The sequence below is a fragment of the Lissotriton helveticus genome, chromosome 6 (genome assembly GCF_964261635.1).
Source record: "Lissotriton helveticus chromosome 6, aLisHel1.1, whole genome shotgun sequence".
Lineage (NCBI taxonomy): Eukaryota > Metazoa > Chordata > Amphibia > Caudata > Salamandridae > Lissotriton > Lissotriton helveticus.
Genome location: NC_136067.1, coordinates 461,486,863 through 461,509,282, shown reverse-complemented (window position 1 = coordinate 461,509,282; position 22,420 = coordinate 461,486,863). Strand labels below are relative to the sequence as shown.

The 22,420-nt window shown below is 44.4% G+C and overlaps 1 protein-coding gene across 1 annotated transcript in view; it reads right to left on the bottom strand.

The window, feature by feature from the left end:
• The window catches only part of MYOM2 (myomesin 2), a 724,606-nt gene that overhangs the window by 386,535 nt on the left and 315,651 nt on the right, over window positions 1-22,420 (bottom strand). Inside the window, exon 13 of the mRNA XM_078647923.1 lies at window positions 15,321-15,374. Coding sequence (XP_078504049.1) covers window positions 15,321-15,374 — 54 coding nt within the window. The remainder of the gene's footprint in view (window positions 1-15,320; window positions 15,375-22,420) is intronic.

The following is a 22,420-nucleotide window of genomic DNA, read 5'->3' as shown; positions in this document are numbered from 1 at the left end:
GCAAACATGTTTTATGGTGCCAAATTTTTGTTGTATATTTGGCACCATTTGGACCAGAAAGTGAGTCTTCAGTAGAGGAGGTGCTAGCCACAGGGGGTGGGTTGTTCTGAAGTTCCGGTACTTCAGCGTGGGCTAAGTTATTGGGATAAAATGTAGTATACTTGTAAAGGTAGTATACTTGTAAAGCGCACAGCTGCCCCAGCAACGGGGCATCCCGGCGCTGTATAACTCTGGGGAACCCGTCCTGGCTTTCCCTGCGGGATGGTCCCTTGCTGGGAGTCCCCAAGATGGAGCCAGGCATCCCCGGAATTGGTGGGGCCGTTGTGGAGATTAGGCAAGCTAATGCCCAGAGTTGCCGAGTGGAACCCCTGATTAGAGTAAGCACCGAAGCGAGAATTATCGAGTCCGCTGACCAAGGTCCACAACCCTGCCGCGTCGGGAATTGAACCCTGGTCCCAGGCTGACTTCTGCTCTCAGGCCTGCCGCCTCTAACCAGTGAGCCACACTACTCCACAATGTGGCTCATGGAGGGATGAAACCTCTCCATGTGGCGGATCATGGTAAAATTACCAAATGAATATTTCTTTAGGGGATTGCCCCTGGAGAGGACTGAGCCACAAATTAGACAGGTGACTTTGGGGGCGTTCACCTTTTTTTGGCCTTCAGGGATGGAAAAGAATTGCCAAATATAGTGCACTTTAACGTGCCTTTGCCTTGGTTCTTCAGGCAGGAAGCACCTTGATTGTTCCTCCTCCTCCTCTTCTTCCTCTTCTTCTTCTTCTCCTCTAAGGAACTGTGGTGGTGGACCTTCTTTTCTTGGTGGTGGTGGTGGGGGTGCACCAGCTGCAGCTACAAGTGATGCCATTGCAGTGATCAAAAATAGCTCTTGCTCTCTCAATGAAGAAAGTTACAATGAGGAAAAAAGGAGGGGGCTTTCATCATTTGGAGAAAAAAAATGATGAGAACCAATGAAAAGTGTTATTTTCAGGTCACATGACCCGACACATGACCCGGTGCGCTTACGTTACGCGCTCCGGCGCGCTTACGCTATGCGCACCGGGCCGTGCCGCGGAGCGCTTCCGGGTGCGTTTACGAAGCGCGTCATAAGACACATCGCGCAGCAACGCGATACGTTGCACTTACGCGACGCGCCATAAGACGCATCACGTGGCTACGCGATACGTCACGCTTACGCGACGCGTCACGATGTGGTTTTTTCGATCGCGGCAATAGTGCTAACGGGACGCTCCCCGGTACGCGCCCCAGGGCGCGCTGTAACATTGCGCTTACCCGTGCGTTCACCGGTACGCGCCCCGGGAGCGCCCCAGGGCAAAAAACTTTTTTTTTTTTAAGAATTAGATAATTATACAATATAAAATTCGTTATAAAAAATATTACTTTTCATACCTATAGAGATTTGCTATTAAAAAAACATTGAAATTCACTGAAAAAACAATAGGTTTCACACCAGTTATAGTTAGGAATTAGCATTTAAAAAACCTATTAAATTCACTGAAAAAACCATAGGTTTTACACCAGTTATAGTTAGCTGGAAATTTTACTCGCATAAAACCATTGAAATTCCCACGTTATAGTTAGTTGGACTCACTATAACTTGCGCGTGCAATGCACTGCTGATGACATCACATATTACATCACTCATGACATGGTCAGTGACATCACTCATGACATCACTGATGACACCATCCAGTGAATGTGTGTCTTTTTGAAAAATAAATATTAGTGAGTAATGTTTAAATATTTAAATATATTAATTAGTGTTTCACTTTGTGTATAAGTGGCTGCATGGGTTGGTGAATAGGTACATGTGTATGTATTTAGGTTATTAGATGTTTTTCTTAGTATCAGTATGAGTGTTTGTATGGTTTGGTGGAGGTATTACTTAGCACATAGATGCATGAATGACTGACTCTCTCTTTGTATGTGTTTTGAAGACAGCATATGTGCAGGACTGTATGGGTGGATGACTGTGTATATGTGTGTGTTACTGAGTGAATGAGTGTCTCACTAGTTTCTTTATCAGTAACTACATATGTTGTAATCTAGTGTATGTGAATATTGATGTATATAAGTGAGTATATCTAAGAGTAAGAGATTGTAAGAGTTCCTATTTAAATTAGTATGTGTTTCTATAAGTGATTGTTTAAGAGAGTAAGTATGTGTAAGTTTTCTTTGAAGTAAAGTGGTAGTGTGTGTATAGCTGTATATGCAAATAAATGGATGTTCAATTGTTTATTTGCATGTGTGAGTATGTGTGTGAGTAACTTTTGGATGACTGTCGGTGTGTAACAGGATGTATAGGTGTATCACTACATATGATGAGTGAGTATATGTATGAGTGACTATATAGAACTGTTGGTGAATCAGTGCATGTGTATATAGATGGTGGAATTATTCAATTGGTTGTAGTAACTGGTATGGGTATCTCCATTTTTTTGAAAATTTTACTTGTTATTTTTGAATATGTGTTTTAAGGGTTACATTTCAGTGAAAGGAGGTCTGTCACTCTGTCACAAGGTTGGTGTCATCAGTGATGTCATGAGTGATGTCACTGACCATGTCATGAGTGATGTAATATGTGACGTCATCAGCAGTGCATTGCACGCGCAAGTTATAGTGAGTCCAACTAACTATAACGTGGGAATTTCAGTGGTTTTATGCGAGTAAAATGTCCAGCTAACTATAACTGGTGTAAAACCTATGGTTTTTTCAGTGAAGATATATATATATATATATACATATATTTTAATATTTATATATATGTATATATATATATATATATATATATATGTATATATATATATATATTACCTACTGGCGGTCGCCAGTAGGTATATATAGTTAGGATTTTTTCTCTATGGGTTTTTTGAAAATTCTATGTCTAATAACTTTGGCGTTTGTGGACGGAATTGGCTGAAATTTTCAGGAAAATGGCACATTTTGTTTCTGAGCAGCCCCTGAAAATTGGGGGGGGTTCGTCCAGGGGGGGTCGAGAAAAAAGGGGGGTCCCAAAACATGTTTTTAACATTGAGTTTTCCATAGGGCGGTTGGCCTCACTTTTAGCCCGAACGGCTGAATGGATTTGCACGAAACTTGGCAAAATTGTAGGGACTGGTAGCCCGATGTGCCTTTTGTAGGTCTCAATATATGTGCTGCAGTGGATTTTGAGAAATTAACGTTTAAAAAAAGATATATATCTGTAACAGCGGACCGGGCAGCGCTCCAGGACGCGTACTTTTCGCGCAACGGAGCTTTGTGAAGCGAAGCTGATTGGTTCTCCGGCATCTGTCAACATTCCATACAGTCCATAGCGGCCGCCATCTTGTCTCTCGGTAGGATCGAGAGACAAGAGGAGGCCAAAGCGAAGGGGCAAATGACCATAAGGGGGAATAGTAGATCCTCGCTGACCCCCTAGGTGTGATGTGGAGGTTTTAAAAGGGCCCCGCGGGGCAAAAAAAAAAAATAATAATAATAATCGGACGGCTGAATGGATTTGCACGAAACTTGGCAAAATTGTAGGGACTGGTAGCCCGATGTGCCTTTGCTAGGTCTCAATATATGTGCTTCAGTGGATTTTGAGAAATTAACGTTCAAAAAAAGATATATATCTGTAACAGCGCACCGCTTCGCGTACTTTTCGCGTTACGGAGCTTTGCGAAGCGAAGCTGATTGGCTCTCCGGTGTCTGTAAACATTCCAAACAGTACGTAGCGGCCGCCATCTTGTCTCTCGGTAGGATCGAGAGACAAGAGGAGGCCAAAGCGAAGGGGCAAATGACCATAAGGGGGCATAGTAGATCCTCGCTGACCCCCTATGTTTGATGTGGAGGTTTTAAAAGGGCCCCGCGGGGCAAAAAAAAAAAATAATAATAATAATCGAACGGCTGAATGGATTTGCACGAAACTTGGTAAAATATTAGGGACTGGTAGCCCGATGTGCCTTTGCTAGGTCTCAATATATGTGCTTCAGTGCATTTTGAGAAATTAACGTTCAAAAACAAGATATATATCTGTAACAGCGCTCCGCTTCGCGGAGATAAAATTATATCTGTATTACCTAGCTGTTGCTAACACCAGTTAGCGACGGCTAGTAGGAGATAGGGACCATCTTGGGCCCCACTTTGCATGTGAGTGATATTTATCACTAATGACATGCAAAGTGGGCATGCCAAGATGTTAGCGACTGGAAACAGTCGCTAACATCGCTATCTCCTATTATCAACTTTTGGAAATATTCGAGATAAGCGCGAATATCTCCAAAAAGTAACAGCTGCCCTGAGCAGTTCTTAGCCATGTTATCCAATGGGAGGTGGATAACATGGCTAAGAGCATTAGCTTGGTAATGCATGAATATCGCTGAGTTTTCAGCGATATTAATGCATTGCGGTCGTTTTTTATCGTATTTGCGATAAACCTTGATAATAGCAAGGTTTATCTGCGATAATTTCTGACGGTAAAAAAATCTTTGCAATGCATCGTTAGGGATAAATATCGCTTAACTTTGGTAATATGCCCCAACGTCTGTTAACGTTCGATTCGAAGGAAATCAGGAAGTGTTGAAAAACATTGTCTGCGCCATCTTGTCTTTTTTCAAATGCCACACTTTTGTCGTGCACGGCAGCCATTTTAGATGCCTTGACCAGACCCACTCTGTGCACGCTGTCGATCCTTAGCATGGCTCCCCACCCTCGCAAGCATCTCACCCAGGCAGTGGTCACCCCCGCTCTCTGTCTTATGCATGGGTAATAAACCTCCCCCCATCTGCGCTGCTCTTCCCTGAGAATCACACCCTGTGCCCGCCCGACACCTCCCTTTCGCCCTATTCACTACCGCACCCTCTGACACTCCTTTTCCTCTGTGTCCGATTGTCCAGGCCGGTCCTAGGCTATCAGCTAGCCCTGCAGATGTAGTTTATGGCCACAGCTGTAAAGAATCACCCCTCTTCAAAGGAGTTATAGTAGATCAAGGCCCACACTCGATGAGATCCGTCACAGCAGAAGCGTTGCTATTATCTGAAAACCATCCTGTATTGTGATTGGGGAGGGGACCGAGCGTGAAGCGGAAGATTCCAGGGATGACTCTTTGTACATCAAAGTTTTTACAATTATGTGTCACATTAAAAATATATAGCACTCCGACAAAGTAGTAAGATTATAAAACTTTAATAATTTATAAATATATACAAGAAAACAAAAATAGTAATAACATATAAACATTTTTAGGGAAAAACAACGAAGTAGCGGTCGGCTGTGCGAATAGTCCCAACGCAGCACAACGTCCAGATTTACGGCGTGGGGCGTCGCGGGGGGTGGGTCATCAGTAGCAAACTGTTGTGCGAATAGTTCCAAGGCAGCAGAACGCGCCGAAATCTAGATGACACGAAAGTGATGTCTAGTAAGTTGCCACCCAGCAAATAACGGCGTGGGGCGTCACGGGGGGTGGGTCATCAGTAGCAAACTGTTGTGCGAATAGTTCCAAGGCAGCAGAACGATGGCACCAAGGTGATGTCCAGTAAGTTGCCGCACTGGTTTTGGTATCCTACAATGCTGCTCCGAATAACGGCGTGGGGCGCCCCGGGGGAGGCGGCGTGAACGGGCCTCTCCAGGTGGAGTGTCATCTGTTGTAGTGGGGCGCCCCTTTACCGTTTCAGTTGCCATTCCGTCCGTTTTTGGTCCACTGTGTCAAAAGCCGCAATTCAGCTGAGTTGCGCCCACTCTTGCTGTGCAGCGATAGGCGGCTGTCACAGGACTCTCAAAATGGCGGCAGGCTCTTTCCTTTTTGGGCCTGGTCCACTGAAATGGCCCTGGGACACCTTGGAAATCGGACGCTTGTCTGCTAGGTCTTGGACCCCATTCTCAAAAGCGTCCCCTCCGCCTTGAGAATTCATCAAAAGTTTTGGGGGCCCCGACTCCTGCAGGCTTCTGGTGGGGAGCGGCTGCCATGATTGCTCGCGGAATGACCACGACGGAGCTACGAGATGGTGGTGCTCTCATGCTGACGCCAGTTTAGTCTGAAACATCCAGAAACAAGGTGGGGCTTTCATCGTTTGGGAAAAAAAAAAAGTTTTCATCCAATGAAAAGTGTTGTTTTTAGGTCATATGATCAAGCCTTCCATCATTAGGAAACCAAAAGTAAAATGAACCAATGAAAAGTTTTATAAACAAGTCACATGACCTGTTATGCGGCATAGGGTATAAAATGCGGAGAAAATACGTTGGCACGTGAGGCGGCGTCAGTAGCGGACCGATGTGCGAATAGGCCGAAGGCAATACAACGCGCCAAGATCCGGATGGCACCGAGGTGGTGTCCAGCAAGTTGCAGCACTGGTGTGGCCATCCTACAATGCTGAAAGTCGGCGTGGGGCGCCCCGTTGGCCTGTGAGTTTGCGTCAGTAGCGGACCGATGTGCGAATAGGCCGAAGGCAGCACAACGCGCCAAGATCCGGATGGCACCGAGGTGGTGTCTAGTAAGTTGCCGCACTGGTGTGGCCATCCAACAATGCTGAAAGTCGGCGTGGGGCGCCCCGTTGGCCTGTGAGATGGCGTCAGTAGCGGACCGATGTGCGAATAGGCCGAAGGCAGCACAACGCGCCAAGATCCGGATGGCACCGAGGTGGTGTCTAGTAAGTTGTCGCACTTCTGTGGCCATCCTACAATGTTGAAAGTCGGCGTGGGGCGCCCCGTTGGCCTGTGAGATGGCGTCAGTAGCGGACCGATGTGCGAATGGGGCCAAAGGCAGCGCAACAATATTTTCTGACTGACACCACAAGGCGCTGAGATGCCAAGATCCGGATGGCACCGTGGTGATGTCTAAGTTGCGGACTGATGTGCGAATGGGGCCAAAGGCAGCGTAACAATATTTTTTGTATGGAAGATACCACTAGGCGTTGAGATGCCAAGATTCGGATGGCACCGAGGTGATGTCTAGCAAGTTGCTGTACTGGTGTGGTCATCCTACAATGCTGAAACTCGGCGTGGGTCGCCCCATTAGCCTGTGAGATGGCGTCAGTAGCGGACCGATGTGCGAATAGGCCGAAGGCAGCACAACGCGCCAAGATCCGGATGTCACCGTGGTGGTTTCATAGTTGAGAGGCACTTCATCTGCAGTGGGGCGCCGAGATCCGGATGGCACCGAGGTGATGTCTAGCAAGTTGCTGTACTGGTGTGGTCATTCTACAATGCTGAAAGTCGGCGTGGGGCGCCCCATTAGCCTGTGAGATGGCGTCAGTAGCGGACTGATGTGCGAATGGGGCCAAAGGCAGCACAACAATATTTTCTGAAGAGAAGACACCAAAAGGTGCTGACATTCCAAGATCCGGATGGCACCGAGGTGGTGTCTAGCAAGCTATGCAGTTGAGTTGTGTGCGCACTTGCGGCGAATAGGTCGAAGGCAGCATAACAATGTTTTTTGAATAGAAGACACCACAAGGCGTTGAGATTCGGTTACCACCGAGGTGATGTCTAGCAAGTTGCCGCACTGGTGTGGCCATCCTACAATACTGCTCCGAATAACGGCGTGGGGTGCCCGAAGGGGGGGGAGCCGGCGTGAATGGGCCTTCCTAGGTGGAGGCTCGTCTGCTGTAGTGGGGCGCCCCTTTACCGTTTCAGTTGCCATTCAGCTGAGTTTCGGCTGCTCTTGATGCTACAGCGACAGGCGGCTGCAAGAGGACTCTCAAAATGGCGGCCTGTTCTTTGGATTTGGGCCTGGTCCACTAAAATGGCCCTGGGACACCTTAGAACTCGGACGCTCGATTTTTTTTTCCTTTCCTGTACATGCAAAAAAAGGTAAATGCCCGGTACGTTACACGCTTCATCTGCCACGATGAACTCTCCAGAGGAACCGAAAAAAAATATAGTTGTGGTAACTATACCATGCATCGTCATATGGAGAGGTGGCACCAATTAATTATAGTGCTGCATAAAAGAGAGATTTGGAGGAGAACCCCTGACCTGCCAGTACATTCATCAAAGAAGTGGCACTGAGAGCTTCAGAGGCAAGGGAAACGGTCCCAAATATTTAGAAGAACTTTGGAAAGATTAAAATGACATGTTTAGATTGTGGCAAATTAATTTCATGTGGACAGATGAGTGTTATTCTAATAAATACAGCATATGAACATCATCATAGTCGATGGTTGGTAGAGACATTTTGACTATATCCTGGACCTGCCCGTCCTCGCCCAAAATGGCGCCGGAATAAATGGGACTCGTAACTCCTTGTTGTGTACTGGTTGCAGAACCTTGAAATCACGAGATACGTATGCAGTTTTGAAGCACATGGCGGGCGGGGACGAGAATTGATTGACTATTTCGACATCCCTATTGATATTAAGTTCTGATGTGTTATTGATTACTGTACTGTTGAAAGTTCGAATTAACGTCACCCATGGTACTTGCCCGCAAATGTATATCTAGATAATTTTATTGTAACTGGCCCTGTCGTATTTTAATTATAAAATGTACGTCCACCGATTCCGTAACTGTTAGACACCTTAGTTCTTGCAACCTAATGGCCCGCCCGTTACGTTCCTCTACAGTGTAAATGTCTATTCATCATATACGATTACAGTTTGCTCTGTGGCAGGCCCACGTGGTTATAGGCTCGTATTTGTATAATGAAATTTTCACAATAAAGGTTTTTAAAAGAAAACATGGTAGTAGTATATACATTGGTAAAGTTTTTAATAATAGTGACTGTTTTAGAATCATTAAAAGGCAAGTGAAATAAAGCAGACCAATTACATGAAGGGTAAAAGGTATAATACGAAGGAACGCAGTAAAGATAAATGGTCAAGGGCTGTTGTGTTTTCTATTCCTGCAACATAAAGTGATCGATAAGAATCTCATATTCAGGCGTATCGGCGACTAAGACAGCAGGTCGACCCTCTTTTGCTCAACGGCTCCGTCATGGGACGAAGAAACGCTCTTTTTCTCGAAAAAAGAATATATTTTACTTGCAGGACAGTTGTAAAATTTCCGGGAAAGTACATTAGCCTGGAACATTATAACATATATTTAAGAAAAAATAATGTTCGGAAGTAATGAAAAGCGTAATTTTTAGGTCATATGACCAAGCCTTTCATCATTACAATAAGAAAAGTAAAATGAACCAATGAAAAGTTTTATTAACAAGTCACATGACTTGTTATGCTTACGTTACGCGCTGCGCGCCCCGGATGACTTCCGGATGCGCTAACGCGGCGCGTCATATGACGCATTACGCGACAACGCAGGTACAGAATATAGTCAAAATGTCTCCACCAACCAGCGGTCGGAACACAACCCCTTTCAGCAGGCTAAATAGTTCTGTTAAATGACAACAGAAGGGACAGGCAACAAGAACCATCAGTCAAAGAGGGGAGGGCTAGTTCTTCTCTACCGGGTTACATTGGGGCGCTACCGGAACTGATCGAATTGGTAGTCTACAGTGTTTCTGGATGTTTCAGACTGAAGCTGGGGTTAGCATGAGAGCAGCACCATTTCGTAGCTCTGTCGTGGTCATTCCGCAACCAATCATGGCAGCCGTTCTTTATCGTTATTTTGGGCGGGGTGGGTGGCGGAGCCGAGCTGTTTTGCAGCCATCATTGTGTGGAGTTCAGTTCATCTCACTAGTTTTGTATTTGTCATGAGGGGTTGTTCCTAATGTTTCTATTTTAGCGAGGTCAAAAAGAGATCACATTAGTGGCCTACTGATTTTGCTCGATTCCTTTTCTTTTTTTTTACACGATTTTTCGTTATCTGCAAAGACTAAACAGAGTATTGCGACTCTGTGTTTGTTTGTAAATAGAGAATGAACCAAAGAGAACTAATTCTAAAACAGTAAATACTTGGATAACAATCAATAAAAATGGAGAGAGAAGCAGGCACGACGGATTACAACTGGGGCAAAGGCCTGCGTTAACTACCTTTCACTATCTGCAAAGAGAGAGTACTCCTAATAGAAATGAGGGGGGGGGGCACCATTCAAAGCAGATCAGTGTGCATAAACACGAAAATGTTTTCACTTACCACGTACTTGACATTCGACAGCTTATGATATTTGCTATTAAAAAACCATTGAAATTCACTGAAAAAACCATAGGTTATAGACCATATATAGTTAGGAATTAGCATTTACAAAACCTTTGAAAATTCACTGAAAAAACCATAGGTTATAGACCATATATAGTTAGGAATTAGCATTTAAAAAACCTTATTTTACTCACACAAAACCATTGAAATTCCATATATAGTTAGTTGCACTAACTATATATCGCGCACCCGCAATCCACTGCTGATCATGTCACATATTACATCATTCATGACATGGTCAGTGACATCACTGATGACATCACTGATGACATCTCAAATGACATCACTGATGACATCACTGATGACATCTCATTTGACATCATTCTTGTGCTAATACGATAAACCTCTTCAGACTCTAATATAACCTTAGATACACTCAGTGTATACAGACACTCACACACTGCCACTCATCCATGGAGTTACTCACACACCCAGTCAGTCATGCAAAGAAACAATCTCACCTCCATTTCTTCAACTATACAGTTAAACACACCTTACTTATTGAAACATATACTAACACATATTTACTCTCTTATACAATCCCTGATACAAGTTCACAATGATCGATACAACCACTCACTCATTCAGTGGCTCTCATGCACAGTTATTTATATATGCCAACTCTCACATGTACTGTGTTTTACATATGTACTTACTATGACATGTAGCATTGAGATATCCATTCACTCATCAATACACTCAATGCCACAGTCAACTGCCCATGTAGCTGTTTCCACATGCACTCTTGAACTCATACACCTAGTGAATAAACTGCTCACACATCTATGCATAGAGTCACACACCTTCCAGCCACCCCCACACAAACTCAATCTCCCATAGAAATACTTGGGCAACCAATTAATAACACATATAGCCTCTCGTATAGCTAATGATCAACACATGCAGCAGTTTACAGAACAACAGACATAATGATGCACAAATTAAGACAGTTTAGTCACTAACCCATGCATTCAGTGAGACACATTTAATCACTCACTCATACAGTCAGTCACGCACCTACTAAATCCTTCATCCAGACACTTATACATCCACTCATTCTTCAATATGTAAGACATATTTTAACTTTACAGAAACATACAGTCACTGGATGTTGTCATCAGTGATGTCATCAGTGATGTCATTTGAGATGTCATCAGTGATGTCATCAGTGATGTCACTGACCATGTCATGAATGATGTAATATGTGACATGATCAGCAGTGGATTGCGGGTGCGCGATATATAGTTAGTGCAACTAACTATATATGGAATTTCAATGGTTTTGTGTGAGTAAAATAAGGTTTTTTAAATGCTAATTCCTAACTATATATGGTCTATAACCTATGGTTTTTTCAGTGAATATATATATACATATATATCCCTCCCTCTGAACGGATATACTATGCACAGATGCGAATGGAGGATCACCCACCGTTTCAACTTCTTTTTAGGAACACCGTAATAAGCACTAAATGTAATACTTCACTTCCTAGGCATAGTCCACGAGGAACTATTGCAAATGGGATTTGGCCTTCCCTAATACAGATACTACGAATTCATCTTTAAACGTATGTATACAAGATACACACAATAGGTGTGAATTTGCATTTATTTGTACACCACATTATAAGTTCACAATCGGAGTGGCAAACATGAGGCTGGTCCTCATGTTGTCCTGAGGAAAAGGTGTAGGGGACACATTGAAACATGTCGGCGAGATAGTTAGGTTTTTGACCACATTAAGGATCCAATTCCTACATCTAACCCCTTTTTACTATACCAACTAGAAGCAAGAATAAATGTGTAGGCTTTCTAGCTAGGTATTTTTAACTCACACTTAAAACACCACTCCACCATACACCACACCACACATAGTTTCACAAAAAGTGCTCCTACGTATCCTTCGCAAGTTGCAGCACGCCCCAAGCAACAGATGCTTGGGAAGCCCCAATGATGAAACATGTCACCTAAGGGCAACCTCTGGTGAGTGAGGGGACTAAAGAAAATAATTTTCTTTTCCAAACAGGAACATCCAATTGGTAAGACCTGCTCTCTCCCCCCTTTCTGACAGGCTAGCTTCTCACGATCCATGGAGTATGGGTTATAGTGTGATACTTTAGACTCAAAACTAGCCTTAGCCTCTTTCTTCCTCCTTTTTTGGTGACAAAATAATACACACCTGGGATTCATCGCAAGTGGAAGCACAAAACTCTAAGCCCTAGGTTCACCTTGTACAGTATGACACTTTAGTGCAGAGAACAGCCACAGCAGCCATGATACAGAACTTTCCACTCAAGCAGAGGAACTTCTATAAGGACAAAAAAAATATTATGGTAAAACTTGTAATAGACCAATACAGTGAACCAAATAGTCTGTCAAACACATTGCTGGTGGAGTGGAGAAGTCTGCAATGTGGCAGGAGGGCAACAACAGTGTGAGTGCTTTGAGGGTAAAGGTACTCATCCTGGGGCATTTCAAGAAACAATGGCAGGTGAGAGAATGAGAGTGATGGAAACATGTGCCAAGATAAAAGTGGTACAGGCTCTACTTTGTAGTGGACCCAGACCACACTTCTCTACACCCTCTCCTCCTTGAAGGGGTCCTCCACACTATGTACCATGACCTCTGTATGGACTGCCTGTCCCAAGGAAGCCTACTGCCAGCCAGGTAAGATAAACAGTCCTCTACATTTTACCACTCCTCTGACTCACAACTCATATCAACGTTTCCAGAAACAGCAGACATATCTGTCCACTTACATTGGTACATATCATACACTTGCCAGTGCTATACACCCTACCCCTTAGACCTGTACAGAAACTGCAAGATTTACATATGTTCTGCTGATTTAAGAAAACATGTATGAATACAGGCAGCAGTACTACATGCCTTTGTGAATAATGCCAAAGTGTGTGCCACACTGTAGGCAACAGAAGATCTATGGCAGTACCGCAACCAGGCATGGAACCACTGAACATTCCTGTCGCCCAGCCTGGTGTGTGTCACTGCTATGCTTGGCAAAACTATACACCTTAGATATATGCTGCTTAAAATGACCTACCTTAACTCTAAGATAATTGTGCTCTATATGCTAGTGCCATAGAGCAGGTCCCAATGTAAAGGGCACATAAATATACATTATCACCATTCAATTGCCACCTTGGCATGTTATGTGTTGGCAGTTCCTCATCAATCTGCCAGGCCGCCACCACCTCCACTGCTGTAGATCTGCCCCAGCCTCCATATGGACAGGTGTCACATGAGGGGTTGATATAACCTTATATGTGAACATCCTTGTCAACCTATAATTGTTCATGGAAGTCTCCTTCTGCACATGGTTCATAACAATATACGTTCCACTCACCCATGGGGGAACTTATGTGAATATCACCATTAGATGCCATTACTGAACAAATATAGATGATGTCTGCATTCTCAGTATATGACATACATCCAATAAATACAGATTAATGGAACAAATATTTTAAAATGGTACGTATTTTAAAAAACAATGTAACAATAAATGATAACACTTAGCTACATTATTTTGTTATTCAAAATAGGTTATTCAATATTTTATAATCAGATTATAAAAACATAATTTTTTAATAATCATTTATTCTTTTGCATTTTAACTATTTTAAATAATTTAATGTAACATTATTTCCTCAGGGACTTAACAAAAAATCCTACTTTCATTATTTTCTATGGGTGGTTGTTGCATTACCAGTGTTCAGTCACATGTAGTGTTGGACTACAGTGTAAGTTACCTTTGTGAATCCAGCCCTTTATGTATGTATTACAAATCTGCTTCGCTGTCATATAAATGTCTATTTTCGAATCATTTTTGAAAACACAACAGTTGTCTCATTACCAACCTTGCATATGAGGCAAGTCATGTGGTTAGAAGCAAAATTGTAATTTATTAAGACATTGTGCTAACACAAAGAAGTCCTTGTAGTTGTAGAAATGAGACAGACACCTCACACCTTGCAGATCTTTGCTAGATGGCAGAACACTGGGGCATATTACCAAGCAATAGCGATAATTATCGCTATTGCTTGGTTAGAGACAAAATTTTACCGCTAAGTTGCGGCGATTTTTACCGCAGATAAACCTTGGTATTACCAAGGTTTATCGCAAATGCGATAAAAAACGGCCGCAATGCATGAATATCGCTGAAAAGTCAGCGATATTCATGCATTACCGAGCTAATGCTCTTAGCCATGTTATCCACCTCCCATTGGATAACATGGTTAAGAACTGCTCAGGGGCAGGTGTTAGCTTTTGGAGATATTCGCGCTTAGCGCGAATATCTCCAAAAGTTGGTAATAGGAGATAGCGATGTTAGCGACTGTTTCCAGTCGCTAACATCTTGGCACGCCCACTTTGCATGTCATTAGTGATAAATATCACTGACATGCAAAGTGGGGCCCAAGATGGTCGCTATCTCCTACTAGCTGTCGCTAACTGGTGTTAGCGACAGCTAGGTAATAGGGAGATAATTTTATCTCCGCTTTCTTGGCTTTTAAAGCCAAAAAAGCGGAGATAAACCCCCTTGATAATATGCCCCACTGTGCGGGTCGCATTAGTCCTGTTGATTCTTACCGATCGTTTTAATAGGAATGATAATGGTAATAATAACAATAATAATAATACTAATCATCATCATCTTGATAATAATAATAAAATATGTAAGTATACTTGAGCCCACATGCTCATATTTACAATAAAATAAGTTGCATTATTTCATACCTGTAAAGAAATTTGCAGAGAAATACTCATACTGTTATAAGGTGACTTTCAGTGGAAAAATACATATGTGGAAGTCGAACTAGTCTCCTGAGCTTGCCATGTCAGCAAAATATGTTGGCAATATTTTACCAGTGTGCCAACTGGGATAAAAGGAAAGAACGAGACGTTATGTTACTATTCTTGGAGGTCATGAAAATGCTTCAGGCGCTGTAGTTTGTTTTAATGCATTTGATCCCTTCTGTTCCAGCTTCAAATATCCAAGAAACATGCACCAAATAAGCAGAACTCCTCTCAATATTACTTCTAGCAATGTAAAGATATTTGCAATTTGTGAAGTCATTAAAACCTTTCCCTACTGTGCGGGTTACTGAAAATGAAATAACAATTGGACCTCCTCTGTCTTCTTGCAAAAAAACCTGCAGAAAAATAATATGCAGCAAACTGTATTATTATGTTTCTTTGGCGCAGCATCCGTACCTTCCAAGTCGTCTTGGTATATAACAATCTGTTTACCGTCATCAAACTGTATCGCTGCAAAATAAAATGTACAGTATTTTAAATGACAAATGTACTAATTGCAATCTGTAAAATAGCATATTTTCTTTGTTTTAATATATAAAACTCTTTTTGTGCGCAATAGTATATGTTTATTCCTGCGAATTTAAATGCGCTCGACTTCGCTTGCTTTACATTTCACCTTCATTTTATAGTTTTTCATACTGACCCCCGAGAAAGGTCTAGAACAGATACAGAGCACATGCAAAAAAATATATATATATTTTATAATTTTATCATTACTATTTAAAGGTGAACCTTAAAAAAGATGAAGATGTTAACAATAAGTCAATGCAGTTGGGCCACACACAGGGGCAGATCTAAGATCTAGCTACGATCAGTTGTAAAGTACTCTTTTTCCTGGAGTAACCCGCATTTATTCCTGGTTTATTGCTGGAATCCATGAATAAGCAGGAGTGCTACAAGGGTAAGCTACTGTTAGAAATTAGATTTCTGGTTGGCTAAGGCTTTCGCCAAAGCCAGGCAGAAACCACCACTCTAGTCAGGGTAAGGGAGTTACACGCTGAAGCTAACCCCTGCTCACCTCCTTGGTAGTTTGGCACGAGCAGTCAGGCTTATCTCAGAGGCAATGTGTAAAGCGTTTGCGCAACACGCACACAGCAACAACATACCAGGCACACCACAAAAGGACCTCGACGCAAGGCTATATCAAAAATAGCCTTTGTATTCGCATAACACATTAGAACCCTAATCACACATTTACACTGTGCCAACTGGCACAGGCAATATTCACAGGGGATTATATACAGGACCAGGCTAATCAGGCAACGGTCAGAACCATCAGATCAGGTAAGTAAATGCAAACTACAACCAGTAACTACAGGTACCATAATGACCTAAGCATTATCACATTAGCATTAGACATAAACCCACATTAGGCCCAAACCTCATCACCATACACAAATTACGCAATGGGCATCACCACGATAAACACCTTATGCAATAGCCTCATAACCATAAACACCTTATGCAAATAGGCACTCCCCAAAACATCATAACATGACATTAGGCATAAACACATTAGGCCCAAACCTCATTAGCATAAACACAGTACATATTAATTATCACCAGCATAAACAAATTAGCATAGAGACAATGGGCCTAAATCATTCTTTTGGTAACAGACACATTAGGCAATTTGGTAGAGCCTGGTGCTCTACCAATGTCACCAAACTACCCACAGGCCAACTGGCCTTTTCAAAGGGCTTGAATGCCCTATGTCCCAATGGCCGGCTGTCAATGCCACAGAAGAAAGTGCGCACAGGCCCTGACCTAAACGTTGCAGCTGCCCACTAATTGCTGGGCAGCTGTGGAAAATTGTAGGCATGGGCACTCCAGGTGCCCTTTTAACAAATATGTCCCCTCGTTGCAGTAGCCCGCTACGGTGGCGCCACTGAGGAAACTGGCCCCAGCACTGGAGAAGAGCTGGTCCCCAACGTTGCAGCTGCCCTCTAGCGGGTGCGGCAGCTGTAGACATAGCCAAAAGGTAAGGGGCACGGGCTTCTCCGTGCCCTCAGGATCCCCACTGGGACTCTACAATAGGAATGTAGCCAATGTGGCAGCCGCCCGCTATGGCAGGGCAGCTGAAGAAAAAACCAAGAGGCAAAGGCACACTGCACCCTTGGAGGCCCCCACTGGGGCTCTATCAGCAAAACATGCCCCCTTGTTGGAGCGGACCGCAACAGCGGTACCGCTCAGGCACCAACACTGAGCCTCATGCTTCCCTCTACTCAAGCCCCACTCACCGAATCTTTGTTGGACTCTTCCGGTTTCCTCCCTCGCTGGGGAGGCTCCATCAGCTCTCTTGGTCCCCTTTGTTGGGACTGGGACTTAAACTTGGGCTTGCGAGACTCTCTTCTCTCCTGCTCCAGCCTAAGCCTGCATGTTCTTCCGCGTGGCAGGGGCAGGCACTGACAATGTGCCTCGGGCCCCCTCTGCCTCAATCACCATGGCTGCTAGACGCAGGGCTTCCCTCGGTCATCTGGAAGTCCCGCCCCATGCCAGGCACGACGCTGCCTGACTTCCTCTCCAGACGGTACTCAGCACTGTAGGATCGGGCTGCGGCAGTGAAACGCGGGGTAGGCACCCACCATCAAACCACAGCAGAAAGCGGGGTAGGCACCCGTAATCCAAAGTTCAAGAAGCGGGGTGGGCACCTGAGACAGTGCGGAAAAATGTGGGATGTGCACCCGCGTTTTGATCACCACCACTCAGAAACATAACACAACACATCACAATCTGCTGTGTTGTGTTACATTTCTTTACAAAGTCGCAAAAGGCCATGCAAATTTGGCCTTGCGTGGCTTTGTAAATCCCAAATAAGCCTTTATGTTGTTTGGTGTTGCCTTGCGTGACCCAAGGGCAATAAAAAGTCTAAGTAAATAAGCCTCCCCAACAGTCCCAGACCACAAATTGAGCAAGGTCACAGCAGTGATCAATTGCTTCCCACTGTTGGCGAGAAAAAGTCAAATACTCACATCAGCAGTAATAATGGATGGCACAATAAAGACATCCTACTTCTGAAACAGAAGCTTGTAAATTCTTTAAAGTCCGAAGCTTCATCTAATGGCATTGAATACTCAAAGCAATCTTAAAGTAATAAATTGTACGGCGGATAGGGGGATGGGGTCAGGGGCTGGGGTTGGGTGCAATACTAGTTTATAGGTTATTATTTAGGATGAGTCATTTTTTTCACTCTGGAGTACTTGGAAGCAGATCAGTAAAGTTTATCTGAACTGCTTCTCCCTGCCATGCGTGAAGAATGCATGGCAAGGCAGCCAGTAATCCAGAAATGAAGCACAAACTAAGGAGCATATTATCAAGAACGACGTTAAAAATTATCGCTGGTTTAGCGGTTAAAAAACTGCTGCTAAAGCGGTGCTAATGGGCTTCATAATATGCCCTTGAGAATTCCAATAGAAGTCCATGTTCTGGTGTGCACATTGGGCTTCTATTGGAATTCTCCAGGGCATATTATCAAACCCATTATCGCCACTTTTGTGGCAATTTTCTGCAGCTGGAATGGAATGGAATGGAATGAGGATTTGTAAAGCGCGATGGCTACCCAGGGGCGTCCCAGCGCTGTAGAAAAGAAATGAGTTGAGCCGGAGAAGCTGGAATAAGAAGAGCTGAGTGAAGAGTTAAATTGAAATTTTGCTGAAAAGCCAAGTTTTTAGCAGCCTACGGAAGGCGAGAAGGTTAGGTTCTGATCTGATATGGAGGGGAAGGGAGTTCCAAATCCTAGCTAAGTTGTAAGAGAGCATGCGGCCTCCACACCTGGCTTTCCTAATGCGTGGTACTGAGGCGAGGTGGGAGGTCGCGGATCTGAGTGAGCGAGAGGGTAGGTAGGCTTTCACCAGAGGGGAGTTGATAGAGGGGCCTGTTCCCCAGTAGGAGCGGTGTGCGATGCACATGCACTTAAATTCAATTCTGGATCTCACCGGGAGCAAGTGAAGGTCCCTCAGTCTGGCTCTGACCGAAGTTCGGCGAGGAATATCCAGGAGAATTCTTGCCGCACAATTTTGAATGACCTGAAGTCTGTTAAGTGTAGATTGTGGGGCCCCAAGATATAGGGCGTTTCCACAATCGAGACGGGAGAGGATCAATCCTTGAACCATAATCCGTCTTGAATGAAATGGAAGGAGAGGGAGAATTTTACGGAGTAGTCTCATCAGCCCGAAGCAGGTTGCAGCAAGCTTGGTGGCTTGAAAATTGAAGGTTAGAGTGTGGTCGAGCCAGATGCCTAGGCTCTTGATTTGCTCCTTGGGTTGCGGGGGACTTCCTAAACAGAGGGGTCAGATGGGATCAATGGATTTCGCGATGTTGTTTCCAAGGAGCATTATCTCTGTTTTGTCCCCGTTGAGTCTAAGACAAGAGCCAGACATCCAAGCAGCGACGGCTTCAAGGCATGTGTGTAAACTGTGATGAGAGTTCAGGGGGGGATCCAGTGCTACCACTAGCTGCGAGTCGTCCGCGTAAGTGACGATCTTCACCCCGAATGGGCGGACGACATCAGCTAGGGGGCGTAGGTAGACATTAAAAAGGGTAGGGCTCAGGGAGGAGCCCTGAGGCACTCCACAATTGAGGGGTCTACTGGCCGAGGAGAAATCTCTTTCGAAGACTTGGAAGGATCTATCTGTGAGAAAAGACCTCAACCAATTCAGTGCTGTGCCTGACACTCCTATTTTGTCAAGACGGTGGAGTAGGATATTATGATTGACAGTGTCGAAGGCGGCACTTAGGTCGAGTAGGACGATGGCCGTGGACCCGCCATCGTTCAAGATCCTCCTTGCCTCCTCTGTCACTGCAATCAGTGCAGTCTCCGTACCGTGACGGGCCTGAAGCCGGTCTGAGAGATGTCTAGTATGTTATTGGCTTCTAGGAAGTCAGTGAGAACGATGTTAACATGCTTCTCAAGAAGTTTACTAAGCCATGGCAGAAGGGAGATGGGCCGATAGTTAGCGGGGTTGGATTGACGAGACTGGGCTTTTTTAATAAAGCTTTGACCATTGCTCTTTTCCATGGAGGTGGAACAATACCGGTATGGAGGGAGGAGTTGAGCAGGTCATGGATGGTGGGCGAGATCAGATGGGTTATCTGAGTGAGAGTGCTGGGAGGAGCTGGGTCGATAGGTGATCCAGATTTAACCTGGCTCATGAGTTTTTCCAGGTTAATAAGTTCTAGTGGGGGAAAGCTATTGAGAGTACAAGGGGGAGCTGTCGTGCAGCCTATGTTGACGGAGTCTGCGGACAAAATAACGGTGGGGGAAAAGAAGAGTTGATGGTTTCTATCTTCTGGTAGAAAAACTCAGCTATTTCCTCACAGTGGGTCTGAGTGTTATTGTGATGCTTTGGGGCCTCAGGAAGTTGCAAAAGGGATTTGGCTATCTGATAAATCTCCCTAGGTTTGGACGCTGCCTTTTCGATCTTAAGTTCAAAGTATTTGGCCTGAGCTAGATGGATATTTGCTTTTTAGTTTGATTGCCGTTCGATAGCTTGCTTTGTCTGCCGGGAGGTAACTGAGGCGCCATTTCCTCTCAAGTTGTTTACAGACACGTTTGGCCTCTCGTAGTTCACTCGTATACCACGGGGCTGTAGGGTTGCCCCACTTAGGATGGGAATTTTTTAGTGGTAATACTCTATCTAGGGAACTGGTGATCCAATTGTTATAGTTCTCATTATCTTGAGTGGGAGTGGAGGTGGTAATGGGTTTGGTGTTTTGTAGGAGATCCTGCCACTCAAACAAAGGGAGTTTAGACCAGTTGTGGGAACGTTGAGTTGTCAGGGGTTTGGGGGGGAGGTGAAGGGGCAGGGTCCAAGTGAGCGGGATGAGGAAGTGGTCAGACCACGGAAGAGGGGAGGGGTTTCCAACATGAAGGTTTTTGCAGTTGGTAAAGACAGGGTCTAAAAGGTGTCCTTTTTGGTGGGTGGGCCCAGTAACACGTTGGTGTAATTCAAGGGCAATTAAGCTTGAGGAGAGTTCTCTGGCTATAGAGTCGTTTGGGTCATCTAGGTGGATGTTAAGGTCACCTAAGATTGTAAAGTTAGCAGAGCTAACTGCAAGACATGCCGCTATCGAGGCAAGATCCGAAAGAAACTGCCCTTGTGGTCCTGGTGGACGATATATGAGCATACCCGAAAACGTATGTGTGGCGCTGAATTTTATAAAAAAGGGAAGGCATTCACAATCTGGGAAACTAGGGTGCTAGTGACAACGTAATCTGATTTGTGGATTACTGCTAGGCCACCGCCAATGCCTTTTTTGCGGTCTAGGCGAAGTATTTGATAACCAGGTGGGAGCGCTTGTACCAGGTCAGGTTCCGAGTGTTCCTGTAGCCATGTTTCTGTGGCGAAAAGAACGCCTGGGCTCATCTCCTCCAACAATAGGGAGATTTCCGTGGCGTGTTTGGGGAGTGAGCGGCAGTTGAGCAGTAGCATCAAAATTGATGTGGGTTTCTTTATACTGTGGGAGAAGTGAAATCCACACTGATTACATGCGGAATGTTGGATAGAGAGGTCCCAAGTATGTAAACAGTGTGAACTAACTTTCTGGTTTAATTGGCGCAGGAGCTGCGGGTGGTAGGTGATGGTCTGGCATGATGGCTGAGCAGGGGGGTGGCCCCTGGCCCCGGTCGGTCACGGACGGGCACAGACGGGCACAGACGGGCTTGCCTTAGGCGCGCCTTCGGCGCGCAAACGTCGCGCCCGCTGTGCTCGCCCGCTGCGCGATCGGAATATGCACATGATTTATACCACTCCGGGATTGTGGTCCGGGAGGGCGTGGTCTAAAAAAGGGCGTGGCCTCTGCTCGGCTACTCAGCTAAACCAGCGATAATTTTAATACCGTCCTTGATAATATGCCCCTATGTGTTTTGGGTGCAATGTATGTGATTTGAGGCAGGGAGAATACATAAGTTGAATTATCCACATGAAATGCCTGAAATCTATAAGTTTTTCTGATTTGCAGGTGGAGCGGATTTGGGTGCTTTTAAAGCCTAGTTTCGCCCAGCAAATTATTTATAAACTTTTCTTCTGCTTAACAGTTTTCTTTTTTCATCCTTTGCTAGTGACTAACTCAACTGAACTGTTACACATTTAAAAGGTATTGTCTCATCTAGTGCAGGTGCAGCACGTTCCCATATACATTTGAGATCATTACAATGACCTTATGCTTTCATCCATAAAAAAAGAATAAGTCATGGAATCCATCTTGCAATGGAAGACGTTGAGGAATGCTAAAACAGCATATAAGGAAACCATCTGGACAAAACTATTATGTGAAAGTAAATTGCCAAACAGCAGGGACTTCTGGGGCATCATAAATAATCTGAACAAAGGTGTAAGACTTCAACAAGAACCAGGAACTGGAGAGGAATTGTGGGTTGAACACGTGCGGAACATGTACAGTAGTACGGAATTAGGGACCATTAAGGGTTTCCAAGGGACATCATTGGAAGTGGAAAAAATAAAAACCAGTCAGGACAACATGGAACGCAAAGACCC